The sequence below is a fragment of the Sander lucioperca genome, chromosome 7, assembly GCF_008315115.2.
Source record: "Sander lucioperca isolate FBNREF2018 chromosome 7, SLUC_FBN_1.2, whole genome shotgun sequence".
Taxonomy (NCBI): domain Eukaryota; kingdom Metazoa; phylum Chordata; class Actinopteri; order Perciformes; family Percidae; genus Sander; species Sander lucioperca.
In genome coordinates, this window is record NC_050179.1 from 26,543,894 (window position 1) to 26,562,724 (window position 18,831).

At 39.0% G+C, this 18,831-nt stretch overlaps 1 protein-coding gene across 2 annotated transcripts in view; it reads left to right on the top strand.

The window, feature by feature from the left end:
* The first annotated feature begins 4,208 nt into the window (after nt 1-4,208).
* LOC116046512 (myosin heavy chain, fast skeletal muscle-like) overlaps nt 4,209-18,831 on the top strand; it is a 48,749-nt gene continuing 34,126 nt past the window's right edge. Inside the window, exons 1-39 of one of the 2 annotated variants that reach the window (XM_036003373.1) lie at nt 4,209-4,430; nt 4,507-4,650; nt 4,750-4,906; nt 4,993-5,020; nt 5,109-5,205; nt 5,311-5,403; nt 5,493-5,556; nt 5,638-5,736; nt 5,824-5,927; nt 6,046-6,184; nt 6,273-6,391; nt 8,273-8,422; nt 8,521-8,691; nt 8,782-9,085; nt 9,236-9,303; nt 9,402-9,489; nt 9,612-9,729; nt 9,814-9,937; nt 10,294-10,430; nt 10,514-10,769; nt 10,860-11,102; nt 11,187-11,363; nt 11,444-11,589; nt 11,671-11,761; nt 11,861-12,250; nt 12,367-12,493; nt 12,583-12,701; nt 12,788-12,984; nt 13,543-13,726; nt 13,871-14,036; nt 14,156-14,280; nt 14,369-14,677; nt 14,772-14,975; nt 15,086-15,211; nt 15,393-15,563; nt 15,647-15,751; nt 15,833-15,928; nt 16,050-16,181; nt 16,383-16,483. In XM_036003373.1, the coding sequence (XP_035859266.1) occupies nt 4,224-4,430; nt 4,507-4,650; nt 4,750-4,906; nt 4,993-5,020; nt 5,109-5,205; nt 5,311-5,403; nt 5,493-5,556; nt 5,638-5,736; nt 5,824-5,927; nt 6,046-6,184; nt 6,273-6,391; nt 8,273-8,422; nt 8,521-8,691; nt 8,782-9,085; nt 9,236-9,303; nt 9,402-9,489; nt 9,612-9,729; nt 9,814-9,937; nt 10,294-10,430; nt 10,514-10,769; nt 10,860-11,102; nt 11,187-11,363; nt 11,444-11,589; nt 11,671-11,761; nt 11,861-12,250; nt 12,367-12,493; nt 12,583-12,701; nt 12,788-12,984; nt 13,543-13,726; nt 13,871-14,036; nt 14,156-14,280; nt 14,369-14,677; nt 14,772-14,975; nt 15,086-15,211; nt 15,393-15,563; nt 15,647-15,751; nt 15,833-15,928; nt 16,050-16,181; nt 16,383-16,403 (5,796 nt within the window). In that variant the 5' untranslated portion in view covers nt 4,209-4,223 and the 3' untranslated portion in view covers nt 16,404-16,483. Of the gene's footprint in view, nt 4,431-4,506; nt 4,651-4,749; nt 4,907-4,992; nt 5,021-5,108; nt 5,206-5,310; nt 5,404-5,492; nt 5,557-5,637; nt 5,737-5,823; nt 5,928-6,045; nt 6,185-6,272; nt 6,392-8,272; nt 8,423-8,520; nt 8,692-8,781; nt 9,086-9,235; nt 9,304-9,401; nt 9,490-9,611; nt 9,730-9,813; nt 9,938-10,293; nt 10,431-10,513; nt 10,770-10,859; nt 11,103-11,186; nt 11,364-11,443; nt 11,590-11,670; nt 11,762-11,860; nt 12,251-12,366; nt 12,494-12,582; nt 12,702-12,787; nt 12,985-13,542; nt 13,727-13,870; nt 14,037-14,155; nt 14,281-14,368; nt 14,678-14,771; nt 14,976-15,085; nt 15,212-15,392; nt 15,564-15,646; nt 15,752-15,832; nt 15,929-16,049; nt 16,182-16,382; nt 16,484-18,831 lie in introns of those variants that run through there. The other variant, XM_036003370.1, reaches the window with a different exon arrangement.

Consider the following 18,831-nt stretch of genomic DNA (forward strand, 5'->3'; position numbering starts at 1 on the left):
TGGGGACTGGTTTAAAGTCAACAGTGGGGGCGACCTCTAGTTCATCTAGTAGAGAGAGCACTCCATATAGTGCTGAGTCCTTGGCAGTAGCCTGGGTTTGAATCTGACTTGCGGCCCTTTGCTGCACGTCATTCCCTCTCTCCCCCCACCCCCCTTTCCTATCTACTATCACTATAATCTTTAAAAAAAAGTCAACAATGACCAAAAAAATATACCTGATGTAACCATCTGTAATATTTGAGGTCTCTAGTATGGAAAACTAGTAAGCGTGGCCCCAACGCTAACTAGGATAGTTGATAAATATGCAGTTAAAAAAAAAGCTTTTTTGTAAAACACAGTTTTTGAAGAAACAATACACACATTTATGTGAATTCTTTTTGAGAAAATTTAAGGGGTGACTAGTTTTGTAAATTCTTTCTTTTTTTTAACATTTTATTTAACTGCACTGTAAATGTGTTCTACAGAGTGACATAAAAAAGAGAAAGAAAAAGTCTTGAAAAATAATAAAAAAAACATTACACAAAATTTTGAATAACACAATTTTTTCCCATGACTTGGACTTGAACTGTTTCAATAAATGCGAGATAGACTTTGCTGTCATCCTTTCAAAACTGTTTAAAATTATACAAATGTATGATGAGTGATGTCTATATCTCTCTTTTATTTATGATATTTTAAGATAAACAGACATTTTTGGTTCTTTTATGTGTGTCACACTATAGGACAGGAATGAAAATTATTGCATTAAAGAAGAAAGACATTTTTTATTTTGATAAAAATAATAATATCAATATCAACCGTGTCAAACTAAATATTTTTTCATCAAAAACAAGCACTTTGACTCCTTGATGGTGCAAATACCTATAAGACATGAACACCGTAAAAATCTTTAATTTATGTGTCTATTTAATTTTTAATCACAATTTCAAGAATTGTTTCTAATCAGATGCTTGACACAAATGTATAGGTCCAACTTAGAGTTGGTAGCAATGCATTTACTGATTGGACATCATCATTAAACCAATCAAAATGTTGGAGTCGAGCAGCAAGGTGCATTGGCTCTGGTTCAGATATGATACTAATTATCTCCTGCAGTGAAAAGTAAATGCAGTCAGGGTTGTCCGACCAGACAAATGAATTCTTCTCACGTTTCTTGATCATGCAATCAATTTGTATCTCATCTCCATAATCACCAAAATCTGGCCAACAAATGGCTTGCCATCATATTGCACAATCACACATTTTTCTTTGGTGCACTCATCTTATTCCTGGAAGGAGTCACGCGATTCAATTTGGTGCTGAGTGGCAGCATTGTCTCCAATCAGTGGAGCATTTCCAAAATCAATGTTTGGGGTTTTGTGGCAAGAACATATTTTGAGATATGGGCAGAAACAACTCACGTCTCCGTAGAGGATTTGTCACAGACTGATTGAGAGGAGACTGCGTAGTGGGCGTGGCTGAGGGAGAGCCCAGTGCCAGTGTGACAGGATCACTCCTGGAGATGATGATAACACTTGATATGTATTGAGAATTCCTGCGACCGGTCAAACAGATTGGGAAAGCATTTTGTCGAAAGTTTTAATGTTCGACTCTTCAATCCATTTGAAATTAACGCTTGTCTGCGATTCTCAACTTATAGACATCTGTGGGAGATTGCAAATCATTACCACTCTGTAAGTGTATTTCGGCCATTCTCTTGACAGCGCTCTCATCATGCTGTAATGATGGAGACAGAGTTGCATTGCTCTGGGATCCTTTTTTTTCAACTAAGAATTTGTCCTTCCTATTTCTACAACTTCCGACAGCACTTTCTAAATGATCTTGTGAATCATTGACAACTCCTGAATAACTGGTTTGTAATTTAATGTAATTCCTTATTTAGAAATGGTAAATCACCATTCATAAAGCATGAAAACATAATCATTAAACCCATTATAGATGAGCTTATTAATCAAGAATGAAACATGTATAACTGTGTTCATGAATTACATACTGTGTAATAATGTAGTAACAATGCCTTATAAATGATGAATTAAGTATTTACTGATACTTAACTAACGCTTCATAGTGTGTAGTTATCATAAATTGTTACCAAAAAAGCTTATAGAACTTATGCTTTAAAAATAGCCTACATTAAACTTTTATTGATGTAATAAGCAAGCTAAAATCAAGACCTGGCCATACTAAATGAAACCTGAAACATCAGATGATACATCATTTCTATCTATAAATCTGTCTTACCACATTTGGTATGAATACCACATGGTTTACAATTAAACATTGCTGTGTAATCAAAACCGAGTTTGATATAAAAGCAACTTGTGGACACAGAGTGTGGCATTAAAGATCTGGGAGTTCCTGCTTGTGGTAAAACTTTCTTCTTAAGCTTAAGGCCATTTTATTAATATTACTTGAGAAATAAGTTATGTAAATAGAAACATTTGTTGACTGAATCTTGTTTTTTACACATACTCTAACAACAAAAACTGTTTTGAACAGGATTGGGGAATACTGTTGACAGAGAGGTCAGGTAAGGAAACTTTTAAATGTTAAAATGATTTAGACATGCACTAATGGTTATTTAGTGTGTTAATAATGTTTTATTAATACTAAAATGCATGAATAATTCACATAGTTACTAGTTATTAAGTATTTTGCATGAGCTCATCTAAAGTGAGGACTACTTATGCCTTACAAAGCACTTACGAAGGAGATTGAAGGGCCAATACCTCAATACTTACAAACGTCTGTTATTTTTCTCAACTAAGGTTTTGTTTTTCCTATTTCTACAACTTCAGACAGCACTTTCTAAATGATCTTGTGAATCATTGACAACTCCTGAATACCTGGTTTGTAATTTAATGTAATTCCTTATTTAGAAATGGTAAATCACCATTCATAAAGTATGAAAACATAATCATTAAACCCATTATAGATGAGCTTATTAATCAAGAATGAAACATTTATAACTGTGTTCATGAATTACATACTGTGTAATAATGTAGTAAAAATGCTTTATAAATGATGAATTAAGTATTTACTGATACTTAACTAATGCTTCATAGTGTGTAGTTATTATAAATTGTTACCAAAAAAAGCTTATAGAACTTATGCTTTAAAAATAGCCTACATTAAACTTTTATAAATGTAATGAGCAAGCAAAACTCAAGATCTGGCCATAATAAATGAAACCTGAAACATCAGATGATACATTTTCTATCTATAAATCTGTCCTACCACATTTGGTAGGAATAGCACATGGTTTTAGCCTGGTTGACACCAGACCCTTCTCAGTTGTAACTGAGAGTGGGTCTGGGCAAGGTTCATTCGCAGCCCATTTCCAAAGGGGCGTCAACGAAAGACGCTGCTCAAATGCCTCTGGGCGCAATTGGATAGTCCTTCAACCAATCAGACCAACGATCCGAGTGATGTAGCAGCGACAGCAGCATCAACCGGTTGCTGCCGAAGGAACGTAAACAAAAAGCTGCTTGCCGTCGCTGCACTATCGTCATTGTGTAAAGCCCGCCTCAACTGTTGTGATTGGTGTCTCGATTTGGAAAAATTGGAAATGGGCTTGAATGGGCTCTTGGCCAGACTGACTTGCAGAGCAAATCTGAAGTTTGTCAAGGTTTTCCCAGGCTAACATGGTTTACATTTAACCATTGCTATGTAATCAAAACCAAGTTTAATATATAAAGGCTACTTGTGGATACAGAGTGTGGCACTAAAGATCTGTGAGTTGTGGTAAAACTTTCTTCTTAAGCTTAAGGCCATTTCATTAAGATTACTTGAGAAATAAGTTATGTAAATACAAACATTTGTTGACTGAATCTTGTTTTTACTCATACTCTAACATCAAAAACTGTTTTGAACAGGATTGGTGAATACTGTTGATAGAGAGGTCAGGTAAGGAAACTTGTAAATGTTAATTTTTTCTGAGCATAATACATGTGCAAATTATTTCTCATTCATCTCATCCCAGCATTTGTACTAAGCTAAACAATATGTCAGCATTTACTCTCAGTAACAACTAAGTCTGAAAAGGATTGAATCACTTTGAAGTCAAAGCCCACCTGTAACTATACACATAGACATGGTTTCAGTTCGGATATGTTTACTGTTGAGCAGAATGTTAAGTTTGAGTGCTATTTAATTACATGGACTTAATATTAGGCTAAGATGACAGTTCCTTTATAATTATCTAACAGACATCAGCCGGCACCATGAGTACGGACGCGGAGATGGCCGTTTATGGCAAAGCTGCCATTTACCTCCGTAAGCCAGAAAGGGAGAGAATTGAGGCTCAAACTGCACCATTTGATGCCAAGACTGCCTGCTATGTGGCCGATGTCAAGGAGCTTTACTTGAAGGCAAAAATGCTCAAGAAAGATGGTGACAAAGTCACCGTCGAAATCCTGGACACTAAGGAGGTTGGTATTATGAAGTCAGAGTCAACTGAGAGAATCAATATGATCAGTTCTCATTGTGACAAATGTCCTATTCCAGGAGAGGACAGTGAAAGAAGCTGACGTCCATCCAATGAACCCTCCCAAGTATGACAAGATTGAGGACATGGCCGTGATGACCCATCTCAATGAAGCCACTGTGCTGTATAACCTCAAAGAGCGTTATGCAGCATGGATGATCTACGTAAGACAATCTGCCTAATGAGAAAAGAGAGACTATTGCAAATTGCTAAACTTGTAGGAAACATAGAGTTAACTGTTGAATCTCTATGATCACTTTCAGACCTACTCTGGGTTGTTCTGTGTTACTGTGAACCCCTACAAGTGGCTCCCAGTGTACGATGCTGAATGTGTAACCGCCTATAGAGGCAAGAAGCGTATGGAGGCTCCACCCCACATCTTCTCTGTCTCTGACAACGCTTTTCAGTTCATGCTTACTGGTAAGTCCTTACCAGAACAATTTATCAGTATATTGGGTTTCTGTTGCAGTGAAACATAGTACATTATTTTGGTTTTTATTTAACAGATAGGGAGAACCAGTCTGTCTTGATCACGTGAGTTTATTACATTAACGTTTGTACACTTTGTTAAACATAGTTAAATATCTTAATCAAGTTCTTATAAGTCTGTGTCTATACCTAGTGGAGAATCTGGTGCTGGAAAGACTGTGAACACCAAGCGTGTCATCCAGTACTTTGCAACAATTGCAGTTGGTGGAGTGAAGAGGGACGCATCAAAGGTATGTTACTTTATGATGAGTACAATTCAGGGTTCTTCTGTATGAAATATTTTTCCAGGGGGAAAAAGTATTTTTTTTAATAGCAACTAAAAACCTGGATTATAGGGGTCACTGGAGGATCAGATTATTGCAGCCAATCCCCTGCTGGAGGCCTATGGTAACGCCAAAACTGTGAGGAATGACAACTCTTCTCGTTTTGTAAGTATGGAACAATTTCTACATATGAGAGAGGTCTTGTTACAGATTGCCAATGTGGAGGGATATTAAAAATCCTTTGTTCCAAACAGGGTAAATTCATCAGAATCCATTTTGGCGCAACTGGCAAACTCGCTAGTGCCGATATTGAGACATGTAAGTAATAATACTCATAGTACATACAAAAAACTGGAATTGAGAATTGGCCAGGCTGTGATGTATGAACAATATTTGTAGATCTGCTGGAGAAGTCTAGAGTGACATTCCAGCTTCCTGATGAAAGAGGCTACCACATCTTCTATCAGATGATGACCGCACACATGCCTGAGCTGATTGGTAAGGAGATTGAGAGGATGCACATTGTTTAACCTGTTTTCATATGAAACAAATGTTCTGACGTTTCCACCCTTTTGTCATGTCCAGATTTGGCACTTATCACTACCAACCCCTACGACTTCCCCATGTGTAGCATGGGTCAGATCACTGTGGCCAGCATTGATGACAAAGTTGAGCTGGAAGCCACGGATGTGAGTGATTTTCACTTTAAAATATTTAAAAACAGTATTTGCATTAAATGCAACATAAACACTCCCAGTCCATATTTCTAAACTGATTATGTTTTGTGTCGACCTCTTTTGAACCCAGAATGCTATTGATATCCTGGGCTTCAGTAATGAAGAGAAGATGAGCATCTACAAGTTGACTGGTGCTGTGCTCCACCATGGTAACATGAAGTTCAAGCAGAAGCAGCGTGAGGAGCAGGCTGAGCCTGATGGCACAGAGGGTGAGTATTTAATGTCAGCTCAAAGTAAAGTTCTTAATCACACTTGTTTCTGTTTTCATCATGATGGAAATATTTGAACTATTTGCAGAGGCTGACAAGGTTGCTTACTTGCTGGGTCTGAACTCCGCTGACATGCTCAAGGCTCTGTGCTATCCCAGAGTGAAGGTCGGAAATGAGTATGTCACCAAGGGACAGACTGTACCTCAGGTAAACATGAATTATCTATATCCTACTATTTAAAAACAGATTAGTCATGTTAGTTCTACTAAAATAATGTAGCAATGTAACAACAACTATGTTTCCATGGCTACACCTGAGGGTTTGACTAATACCTGGAACAATCATTCCCATACCATAAGATTCTCATGCAATGCAAATGTTGGTCACGGCTCCAGGGAACAGAATGGACCTTAGATACGACTTCACACCCTTAGCAACGGGAGATATTCATAGTCCGCTCAGCTCGTAGAACCCTAGCTATCCAGCCATGTCATGGTGGATTTTTACGAACAATTTTAACTGCGATGTGTAATGTTACTGTCGGCTGAAGCCTGAAGTAGCTACCTGAACAGTGAACGGGATGAGACAACGTTATTCGCTGTGAAACAAAGTCAGTTTAGAGGGGCAGTGTAACTTTCTTCTTGCAGATTGTGTGTTAGCCCCATACTGTGCTGTTAAGAAGGCGAGGCACTGAAGCACCACGCAGTGTCGGAAATGACAGATTCACATTTCCTTTTTGTTTTAAAGTAGCACATTAATTTAGAACAGTAAACAGTCAGTTTAAATGAATCTCCTTTAGTAGGTGTCCTATAACACTTTTTTTATGGACACCCTGCAGCCAATCAGAATCGAGTATTCACCCAGACCATGGTATAATAGAAAATAGAATACAATGGCAGTGTTCAAGATATTGCTACTTTGGAAGAGTTTTACAGATTGAATGCTAAATGCATAATGTAGAATAAGTCTAGGACCATCTTAGATGTAATTTTTTAGATCTTTTGTATTATTTACAGTATCTCACAAGTGATGTGGCCGTTCACACCATGTCTATTTGGAACAGGCCGATTGCTTGGCCTGTGGTGTTGGTGCTTGCAGCTTTCTTCAGAACCGCTCATACACTCAACTTAATGCTCACACTGCGCTTCCTTGGGTCCTGAGCAATACACCTGCCATGGCATAGTTGCGTCAAATACCCAAGCCGCGGCCACTCCCGTTCAGAAACACCTTTGAAATACACTGGTTCGGGGGGGGGGGGAAACATCAAGAGCAAACTTTTCCATCAGGCAAGTTAGGCAACTGCCTGGGGGCCTGACGTAAAAGGGCCCCAAACAGCTATAGATTATGATGTTTAGATATGTAAAATATAGAATGTTACAATTCTAACCCACTGTAATAAGAAATAAAAAAGTAATATGCAACTCAACTGCATATTACTGACTTACTGTGTACTTTCACTTCAGAGGAAAACATTGTACTGCTACAATTCCCTGTTGCCAGGAGGAAGAGAGGCTTTGCCTGGTCAGGAATCAATATAAATGTTTATCTTCTCCCTTTTGCTTAGAAGTGGTGAATTTACTGCTCACAGTCATTTTAATATGATATAGTGTCTGGTTTTTTAGTTTCCTCTTAGCGAAATTCTTTGAGTGAATTTAAGTTAAAATTTTATGGTGAAGGATAATAAACTGAAGAAGTAAAGCTGGCGTTATGCGCTACTGTTGTCACTATGGGAGTTAATCAAAGTGTGAGAGCCATCTTGGTTCATCCTGGTTCAGACTACTTTAATTACCCTCGGCAACAGTAGTTTGCACGCATTACCTCAGAGGGCTAACTTGGCTTCTTTACTTTATTAGATCCTTCTTTGTATACATAGAAGAGTCTGTTTACCTCCGTACAAATGCGTGCTGCGTGTTACGTCTTTCGTGCATATGGGTCACCACATTCGACCGAATAACCGAAAGGACGGATTGACTCAGAGATTCCTGCCTTTATTAGAGAGATTAGAAGAAATTCAAAATGCCAGTAATCCATGATTTTACAAAAAGGCTTGACTGACCTTAATCAAATCACATCCTTGTTTTTATTCAGGTGATGAACTCTGTGACTGCCCTGGCCAAGGCTATCTATGAGAGGATGTTCTTGTGGATGGTCGTTCGTATTAACCAGATGTTGGACACTAAACAAGCGAGGCAGTTCTACATTGGTGTCCTGGATATTGCTGGTTTTGAAATCTTTGACGTAAGCTTCATTTCCAACACTTAAGAAGCAGATACTTTTCATGACAGAATTATTCCTTTGGCTCTGCGAGAGATTACTGATGAGTTCTCCCCTCACAGTTCAACACCTTGGAACAGCTGTGCATCAACTTCACCAATGAGAAACTGCAACAGTTTTTCAACCACACCATGTTTGTCCTGGAGCAAGAGGAGTACAAGAAGGAGGGTATTATCTGGGAGTTCATTGACTTTGGCATGGACTTGGCTGCCTGCATTGAGCTCATTGAAAAGGTAATCACTTTATATGGTGATTATATATAATTGTTCTCAAATTTGATTTAATGTATCATTGAATGAAATACCTCTTACCACTTTTTCAAGCCCATGGGCATCTTCTCCATCCTTGAAGAGGAGTGCATGTTCCCCAAGGCCACAGACACATCCTTCAAGAACAAGCTGTATGACCAGCATCTTGGCAAATCAAAGACATTTGAAAAGCCTAAGCCCCCCAAGAAAGGCAAGGCTGAAGCCCACTTCTCCCTGGTGCACTACGCTGGTACTGTGGACTACAATATTATTGGCTGGCTGGACAAGAACAAGGATCCACTGAATGACTCCGTCTGTCAGCTGTACCAGAAATCCCCAGTGAAAGTGCTGGCTATCTGCTTCCCTCCTGTTGTTGAGGGTATGTCCTCACACACAGTAACTACAGTCAAATTTAACAAATCTTAAGGTTATAATGTATATGTATTTTAAGGATAAAATGTATTTACATATGTTCACGTAAATATTATGTCACTCTTAACAAAACATGTCTACTTTAAATTATCAACAGAAACTGGTGGCAAGAAGGGAGGCAAGAAGAAGGGTGGTTCTATGCAGACTGTGTCTTCACAGTTTAGGGTAAGGCAAACCTATAGTGTATATATATATATATCAGTTTATGTTCAAACTCACAATTGTTACATGTCATGATAAGACTCACCATCTTGGATCTACAGGAGAATTTGGGGAAGCTGATGACTAACTTGAGGAGCACCCATCCTCACTTTGTGCGCTGCCTGATTCCCAATGAGTCAAAGACTCCAGGTAGATAGAGAACATAATCTCAAGAGATTCTTTGAAGAGGGGTTTTGTTTGTTAATATGGGTTACTTTATTTTGTGCTACTATTTATTCTAAGAAATAATTAAAAAATTTATTTTTTTACAGGTCTGATGGAGAACTTCCTGGTCATCCACCAGCTCAGGTGTAACGGTGTGCTGGAGGGTATCAGAATCTGCAGAAAAGGTTTCCCCAGCAGAATCCTCTATGCTGACTTCAAGCAGAGGTATCAATGGATATTTTAGAAGAATTTTGATACAGATTATTAAAAGAAAATGCTCACACTGACCATTAACTCTTTCATAAAAAGGTACAAGGTGCTGAATGCCAGTGTCATCCCCGAGGGCCAGTTCATTGACAACAAGAAGGCTTCAGAGAAGCTGCTTGGGTCAATTGATGTTCCACATGACGAGTACAAATTCGGACACACAAAGGTAAACACCTTGCTCTCTTATTTTACTGTAGAATAATGACCAAAGAGGTTAGGTTGTTCAGTCCAGTGTGTTTGATTGTTTTTTTGTTAATTATATATGTATTATATCTGTTAATAATAAAGCAAAATATCTCTAAACTACTTACGTAATTGTAGAGTTTGGTGCCAAGGTGTAAGTGATTTATTGTTAGGATAGCGGCAGAGCAGCCTGCATGTGGCCATTATCAAAACCCTTCACCTTAGAAGCCCTGAACCATGTGGGGTAGGTGGAAATGTTTTTTGTTTTTGTTTTACAGGGTTTGAAGTATTCACTATCTGAGTTCATCCTACATTCATTTTTATTTTTTGTTTGATCAGGTGTTCTTCAAGGCCGGTCTGCTGGGTGTCCTTGAGGAGATGAGAGATGAAAAACTGGCAACTCTGGTCACAATGACTCAGGCTTTGGCCCGTGGTTATGTCATGAGAAGAGAGTTTGTGAAGATGATGGCGAGAAGGCATGTTAAAAACAGCTAATTCTGAATGATGGTACGAAAAATCAATAACAATAGTGTCCATAACAGCTACTTCTTGTCCGCAGGGAAGCCATATATTCCATCCAGTACAACATCCGCTCATTCATGAATGTCAAACACTGGCCATGGATGAAGGTGTACTACAAGATCAAACCTATGCTGAAGAGTGCTGAAACTGAGAAGGAGCTGGCAAATATGAAGGAAAACTATGATAAGATGCAAACTGACTTGGCTGCTGCCCTGGCCAAGAAGAAGGAACTGGAGGAGAAGATGGTGTCCCTTCTGCAGGAGAAAAATGATCTGCAACTGCAAGTAGCAGCTGTAAGTACACATCAACATACAGTTGTGCTTTTTCATGCATCTCAAAGTGTATGTGCTAACATCACCAGCTGTTCTCAAATATTTACCTAGGAATCAGAAAATCTGAATGATGCTGAAGAGAGATGTGAGGGACTTATCAAGAGTAAGATTCAGATGGAGGCCAAACTCAAAGAGACAAATGAGAGACTGGAGGATGAAGAGGAAATCAATGCTGAGCTCACTGCCAAAAAGAGAAAGCTGGAGGATGAATGCTCTGAGCTCAAGAAGGATATTGATGACCTGGAGCTTACCTTGGCCAAAGTGGAAAAAGAGAAACATGCCACAGAGAACAAGGTTCGTCAATAATAATCTGTCTATCAGATTAAGTAAGACTATAATGATTACTGTTAAAACACAAGCTATTTCTTGCACACCTAGGTTAAGAACCTGACTGAGGAGATGGCCTCTCAGGATGAGAGCATTGCTAAGCTGACCAAGGAAAAGAAAGCCCTTCAGGAGGCTCATCAGCAGACTCTTGATGACCTGCAGGCAGAGGAAGACAAAGTCAACACTCTGACCAAGGCCAAGACCAAGCTTGAGCAGCAAGTGGATGATGTACGTTTACAAAGTCTCTTGGATTGGCAAAGCAAGACTCTTCTCGAATGTGATGGTTAAAAACTCATCTTATTTCTTAGCTTGAGGGTTCTCTGGAGCAAGAGAAGAAGCTCCGTATGGACCTTGAGAGAGCCAAGAGAAAGCTTGAGGGCGATCTGAAACTGGCCCAGGAATCCATCATGGATCTTGAGAATGACAAGCAGCAGTCTGATGAGAAAATTAAAAAGTAACTACATTTTTCAATTTGTATAACCATTCTTTTAACAATTTTGGTCAACTCTATGTATTTCATCTATACTTCTTACAGAAAAGACTTTGAAATCAGTCAGCTGCTTAGCAAGATAGAAGATGAGCAGTCACTGGGTGCTCAGCTTCAGAAGAAGATCAAGGAGCTCCAGGTGATATATCGCGATACACTGAACATTTTTGCAAATGTTTCCAATTTTGTGTATTAAAAGGGAAAGTTTACTGAAATACATCAAATCTATATTCAACAGGCTCGTATTGAGGAACTGGAGGAGGAGATTGAAGCTGAGCGTGCTGCTCGTGCCAAGGTTGAGAAGCAGAGAGCTGACCTCTCCAGGGAACTTGAGGAGATCAGTGAGAGGCTGGAGGAGGCCGGTGGTGCCACTGCTTCTCAGATTGAGATGAACAAGAAGCGTGAAGCTGAGTTCCAGAAGCTCCGTCGTGATCTTGAGGAGTCCACTCTGCAGCATGAAGCCACTGCTGCTGCTCTTCGCAAGAAGCAGGCTGACAGCGTCGCTGAGCTGGGAGAGCAGATCGACAACCTCCAGCGTGTAAAGCAGAAGCTTGAGAAGGAAAAGAGTGAATACAAGATGGAGATTGATGACCTCTCCAGCAACATGGAGAATGTTGCTAAAGCAAAGGTACACAATGCATGAAATGTTTTTTTAACTTTCTTTCTTTAACTAAAGAAGTATAGTAAATAAGGTACTTAATATTCTAAATAAAATCTGATCACTCATCTATATTTACTCATTAGGGAAATCTTGAAAAGATGTGCCGTACTCTTGAGGACCAACTCAGCGAACTGAAGACCAAGAATGATGAAAATGTCCGTCAAATCAATGACACAAGTGCACAGAGAGCACGTCTCCTGACAGAAAATGGTATCTACATGCTATCAGTTAATGATCTGTTGTGTATGTTATTGAAAAAACTGACACAAACTAATGTATCATGACATCTTTCACACAAGGTGAGTTCAGCCGTCAAGTTGAAGAGAAAGAAGCTCTTGTCTCCCAGCTGACCAGAGGCAAACAGGCATTCACACAGCAGATTGAGGAGCTGAAAAGACATGTTGAAGAGGAGGTTAAGGTAAGAAACTGTTAAGTGAGTGTGTATTGGTATTATTAGTTTGGGATTCAGGAATTTTGTAAATTCAATCATATTTCTTACACCAGGCCAAGAATGCTCTTGCCCATGGACTACAATCAGCCCGCCATGACTGTGATCTGCTGAGGGAGCAGTTTGAGGAGGAGCAAGAGGCCAAGGCTGAGCTGCAGCGTGGAATGTCCAAGGCCAACAGTGAGGTGGCTCAGTGGAGAGCTAAGTATGAAACTGATGCTATCCAGCGCACTGAGGAGCTTGAGGAAGCCAAGTGAGTAACATTCAAACAATTGAAGTGTAGTATTTTAGCATAACTCAACTGACAACTGCCTCACTTGTATACAATACTTATTATTAATTAAATATTAAATTTAAATACATTTAACCAATTCATTTTTTTAAATGTTTGTTTAGCATTTCAATTTGGAGCAAACATTTTACAGCTCTGTTTTCATATGTTCATTCAGATCCTTAAAAAAATGTTATTACCATAATGGCCCCTTTTCCAACACCTGTTCATTTGAAAAATAATATTTAGTTTTTAGACAAACCACAATGACACCAGTGTTCAACCAGTAGGTTAAACTCAAAAAGAATATCTGCTGTTGTGAAGACTTAAATGTAATATGAGCGCCACATTCTGAGATGCAAATTCGGAAAGGAAAAGTATTCTTATGATCTAGCCGATACGTTGTTTGTATGTCGAATATGGATTTTTCTAACTGTTACATAATGTTTTAAGAACTCACAGTGCAGACTCATGTAAGTTAGGCTTCAGGTAACTTCATAGTTTTTAGTGGGAAACAAATCTTAAGTTTTTTTCAAACAGGAAAAAGCTGGCTCAGCGTCTTCAGGAGGCTGAGGAGCAGATTGAGGCAGTGAATTCCAAGTGTGCTTCTCTTGAGAAAACCAAACAGAGGCTCCAGAGTGAGGTGGAGGACCTCATGATTGATGTGGAGAGAGCCAATGGGCTGGCTGCCAACCTGGACAAGAAGCAGAGGAACTTTGACAAGGTAGCAATGTTTACTTTGTGTTGCCAAGCCATACAAACAATGAAAGACATACAGTATTTATCTGGGTTCCTATTGCTGAAAAGATATTTATTTTTTCTCATATTGCTACATAACCAACTGAACAGTATAAATGGTGTTAATCAGGTGTTGGCAGAGTGGAAACAGAAGTTCGAGGAGGGTCAGGCAGAGCTCGAGGGAGCACAGAAGGAGACTCGTTCTCTCAGCACTGAGCTGTTCAAGATGAAGAACTCTTATGAGGAATCTCTGGATCAGCTGGAGACCATGAAGCGTGAAAACAAAAACCTGCAACGTGAGTTCTACACTATGTAAAAGTTACATTGTATTCACTGTATTCAACACGTTAGAATAAAGTGTATATATTTTATGATTTAAGGCTTAACAATATAAAACACATGTATCTCTCTGCAGAGGAGATCTCAGATCTGACTGAACAGATTGGTGAGACTGGCAAGAGCATCCATGAGCTGGAGAAGTCCAAGAAGCAGGTGGAGACCGAGAAGGCTGAGATCCAGACAGCACTTGAAGAGGCTGAGGTACTTTTTTCTAGGGGCATCTTCTGAGAAAATATACTTTAAAAAGTTTGAAGGCAGATATCAATATTTTATCCTTTGATATCATCAGGGAACTCTGGAACACGAAGAGTCTAAGATCCTGCGTGTCCAGCTGGAGCTCAACCAGATTAAGGGTGAGGTGGACAGGAAGCTGGCAGAGAAAGATGAGGAGATGGAGCAGATCAAGAGGAACAGCCAGAGGGTGATTGACTCCATGCAGACCAATCTGGATTCTGAGGTCAGGAGCAGAAACGATGCCCTGAGAATCAAGAAGAAGATGGAGGGAGACCTGAATGAGATGGAGATTCAGCTGAGCCACGCCAATCGCCAGGCTGCTGAGTCCCAGAAGCAGCTGAGGAATGTGCAGGCACAGCTGAAGGTATTGTTAGACACAGAGCTGTTGCACAGACTATGATCAGTGCAGGTACATTTTGGCATTCATGTGAATATTGTCCTGATATTTTTTTCACTAGGATGCACAACTGCACCTTGATGATGCTGTCAGAGCCCAGGAGGAGTTCAAGGAACAAGCTGCTATGGTGGATCGCAGAAACGGTCTCATGGTAGCTGAAATCGAGGAACTTAGAGTTGCTCTTGAACAGACGGAGAGAAGTCGCAAAATCGCTGAGCAGGAGCTGGTGGACGCCAGTGAGCGTGTTGGACTTCTGCACTCTCAGGTGAACAAGCCAAATCATTACTTCAATAACTCAAAAATGTAATGACTTTGTAAATAACATGAAAACCAGGCATGTGATGACTAAAGTGCCTAAATCTTTTTGCCTGTTAGAACACAAGCCTTCTGAACTCCAAGAAGAAGCTTGAGTCTGACCTGGTCCAGGTCCAGAGTGAAGTGGATGACACTGTTCAGGAAGCAAGGAATGCAGAGGAGAAGGCCAAGAAGGCCATCACTGATGTGGGTTTACATTTTAATTGTTCTCACTTTTACTCTAATGTGTTTTTTAAAGATATAATTACAGCACCATTATGTAACTCTTTTATCTTTTCATAACAGCTTCAAAATCATGTTTATGCTACACTGACTTAGAATGGGGAGAATGGTGCCTCTAACTAACATTTTATGTTGTCTCTTCTAGGCTGCTATGATGGCTGAGGAGCTGAAGAAGGAGCAGGATACCAGCTCCCACCTGGAGAGGATGAAGAAGAACCTGGAGGTCTCTGTTAAGGACCTGCAGCACCGCCTGGATGAGGCTGAGAACCTGGCCATGAAGGGTGGCAAGAAGCAGCTCCAGAAACTTGAGTCCAGGGTAAGAAAGAAAGAAAGAATTTGCAGAGCTGAAAAAAAAAAAAAAAAAAGGATGGATACTTATTGCCTTATTGTCCATTGAAGGTGCGTGAATTAGAGGCAGAGGTTGAAGCTGAGCAGAGACGCGGAGCAGATGCCATTAAGGGTGTCCGAAAATATGAGAGGAGGGTGAAGGAGCTCACCTATCAGGTACAGTCATATTGATAGTTAACATACAAATCAACTTAACAAACAAAACACCTTCATTTACAAATAAATACACTTTAACAGACTGAGGAGGACAAGAAAAACGTTGCCAGGCTGCAGGATCTAGTTGACAAGTTGCAGCTCAAAGTCAAGGCCTACAAGAGGCAGGCTGAGGAGGCGGTAAGGACAATATATATATTTTCAACACTGAAAGCTTAATACTGTGGCAAATTTATTGCACACAAAGTAGACCGTTGGTATGTTAGGAGATTCAAAAATGTCAATCACTATGTTTTTTCAGGAGGAGCAGGCCAACACTCATCTGTCCAAGTGCAGGAAGGTGCAGCATGAGCTGGAGGAGGCTGAGGAGCGCGCTGACATCGCAGAGTCCCAGGTCAACAAGATGAGAGCAAAGAGCCGTGACTCTGGCAAGGTAAATATTTGCATGTCAGCTTTATGAAAATGCAACCAAATGAAATTCCTCCTACTCTAATTTATTTCATGACTGAAAAAAATGACCATGATTCCCTTAAGCCTCATATAATTAACGACAGACAAAACGTTTACAGAGTATGAGAATTACAGTATGTAGGCGCATTACCACTGTATGTATTAATTGTTTCATTTCTTCCAGGGAAAAGAGGCAGCTGAGTAACGAACTTCAGCTAATGGGCTGTTTCTAATCATATAATATGATGTGAAATATACCACAATAAAATAGTTTTTGACTTTAAATTGCATTGTCTGTTATTTTGGTCCAACCATGTCCTCTGAGATTTAGATAATGTGTGACACAGCTAAAAAATAATTCTACAACCTTTAGGAATGGCTGGCTACAACGTAAAGTACACTGCATACTTCTTTATTTCATAGGGTGGGGACTGGTTTAAAGTCAACAGTGGGGGCGACCTCTAGTTCATCTAGTAGAGAGAGCACTCCATATAGTGCTGAGTCCTTGGCAGCGGCCTGGGTTTGAATTTGACTTGCGGCCCTTTGCTGCACGTCATTCCCTCTCTCCCCCCACCCCCCTTTCCTATCTACTATCACTATAATCTTTAAAAAAAAAAGTCAACAATGACCAAAAAAATATACCTGATGTAACCATCTGTAATATTTGAGGTCTCTAGTATGGAAAACTAGTAAGCCCCAACGTGCAATTGGATAGTTGATAAATATGCAGTTAAAAAAAAAGCTTTTTTGTAAAACACAGTTTTTGAAGAAACAATACATACATTTATGTGAATTCTTTTTGAGAAAATTTAAGGGGTGACTAGTTTTCTAAATTCTTTATCTGTTTTTTTTACATTTTATTTAACTGCACTGTAAATGTGTTCTACAGAGTGACATAAAAAACAGAAAGAAAAAGCCTTGAAAAATAATAACAAAACATTACAGAAAACTTTGAATAACACTATTTTTTCCCATGACTTGGACTTGAATTGTTTCAATAAATGTGAGATAGACTTTGCTGTCATCCTTTCAAAACTGTTTAAAATTATACAAATGCATGATGATGTCTATATCTCTCTTTTATTTACGATATTTTAAGATAAACAGACATTTTTGGTTCTTTTATGTGTGTCACACTATAGGACATTATGTTGCACTAAAGGACAGGAATGAAAATGATTGCATTAAAGAAGAAAGATATTTTTTATTTTGATAAAAATAATAATATCAACCGTGTCAAGCAAAATATTTTTTCATCAAAAACAAGCACTTTGACTCCTTGATGGTGCAATACCTATAAGACATGAACACCGTAAAAATCTTTAATTTATGCGTCTATTTAATTTCATTTTTAATCACAATTTCAAGAATTCTTTCTAATCAGATGCTTGACACAAATGTATAGGTCCACCTTAGAGTTGGTAGCAATGCATTTACTGATTGGACATCATCATTAAACCAATCAAAATGTGGGAGTCGAGCAGCAAGGTGCATTGGCTCTGGTTCAGATATGATACTAATTATCTCCTGCCGTGAAAAGTAAATGCAGTCAGGGTTGTCCGACCAGACAAATGAATTCTTCTCACCTTTCTTGATCATGCAATTGATTTGTATCTCATCTCCATAATGACCAAGATCTGGCCAACAAATGACTTGCCATCATATTGCACAATCACAAATATTTCTTTGGTGCACTCATTTTATTCCTGGAATGAGTCACGCGATTCAGTTTGGTGCTGAGTGGCATCATTGTCTCCAATCAGTGGAGTATTTCCAAAATCAATGTTTGGGGTTTTGTGGCAAGAGCATACTATGGAATATGGGCAGAAACAACTCACGTCTCCGTAGAGGATCCCTCCTGGAGATGAAATTAACGTTTTCTCAACTCATAGACATCTCTGGGAGATTGCAAATCATTACCACTCTGTAAGTGTATTTTGGACATTCTCTTGACAGCTCTCTCATCATGCCGTAATGATGGAGACAGAGTTGCATTGCTCTGGGATCCTTGTTGTGTGTATGCAACTGCAGTATAAATAGTAACTTGCCAAATTTCCCTCAAAATGGAAGGCCTGGATTTCTAAATTAAGGGTTATGTCATGCATGTATTTATACATAAAACGATTTAGACATGCACTAATGATTATTGAGTGTTAATAATGTTTTATTAATACTAAAATGCATGAATAATTCACGTAGTTACTAGTTAAGTATTTTGCCTGAGCTCATCTAAAGTGAGGACTATCTATGCCTCACAAAGCACTTACGAAGGAGTCAGAAGGACCAGTACCTCAATACTTACAAAAGTCTGTTATTTTCTCAACTAAGAATTTGTCCTTCCTATTTCTACAACTTCAGACAGCACTTTCTAAATGATCTTGTGAATCATTGACAACTCCTGAATAACTGGTTTGTAATTTAATGTAATTCCTTATTTAGAAATGGTAAATCACCATTCATAAAGCATGAAAACATAATCATTAAACCCATTATAGATGAGCTTATTAATCAAGAATGAAACATGTATATCTGTGTTCATGAATTACATACTGTGTAATAATGTAGTAATAATGCTTTATAAATGATGAATTAAGTATTTACTGATACTTAACTAATGCTTCATAGTGTGTAGT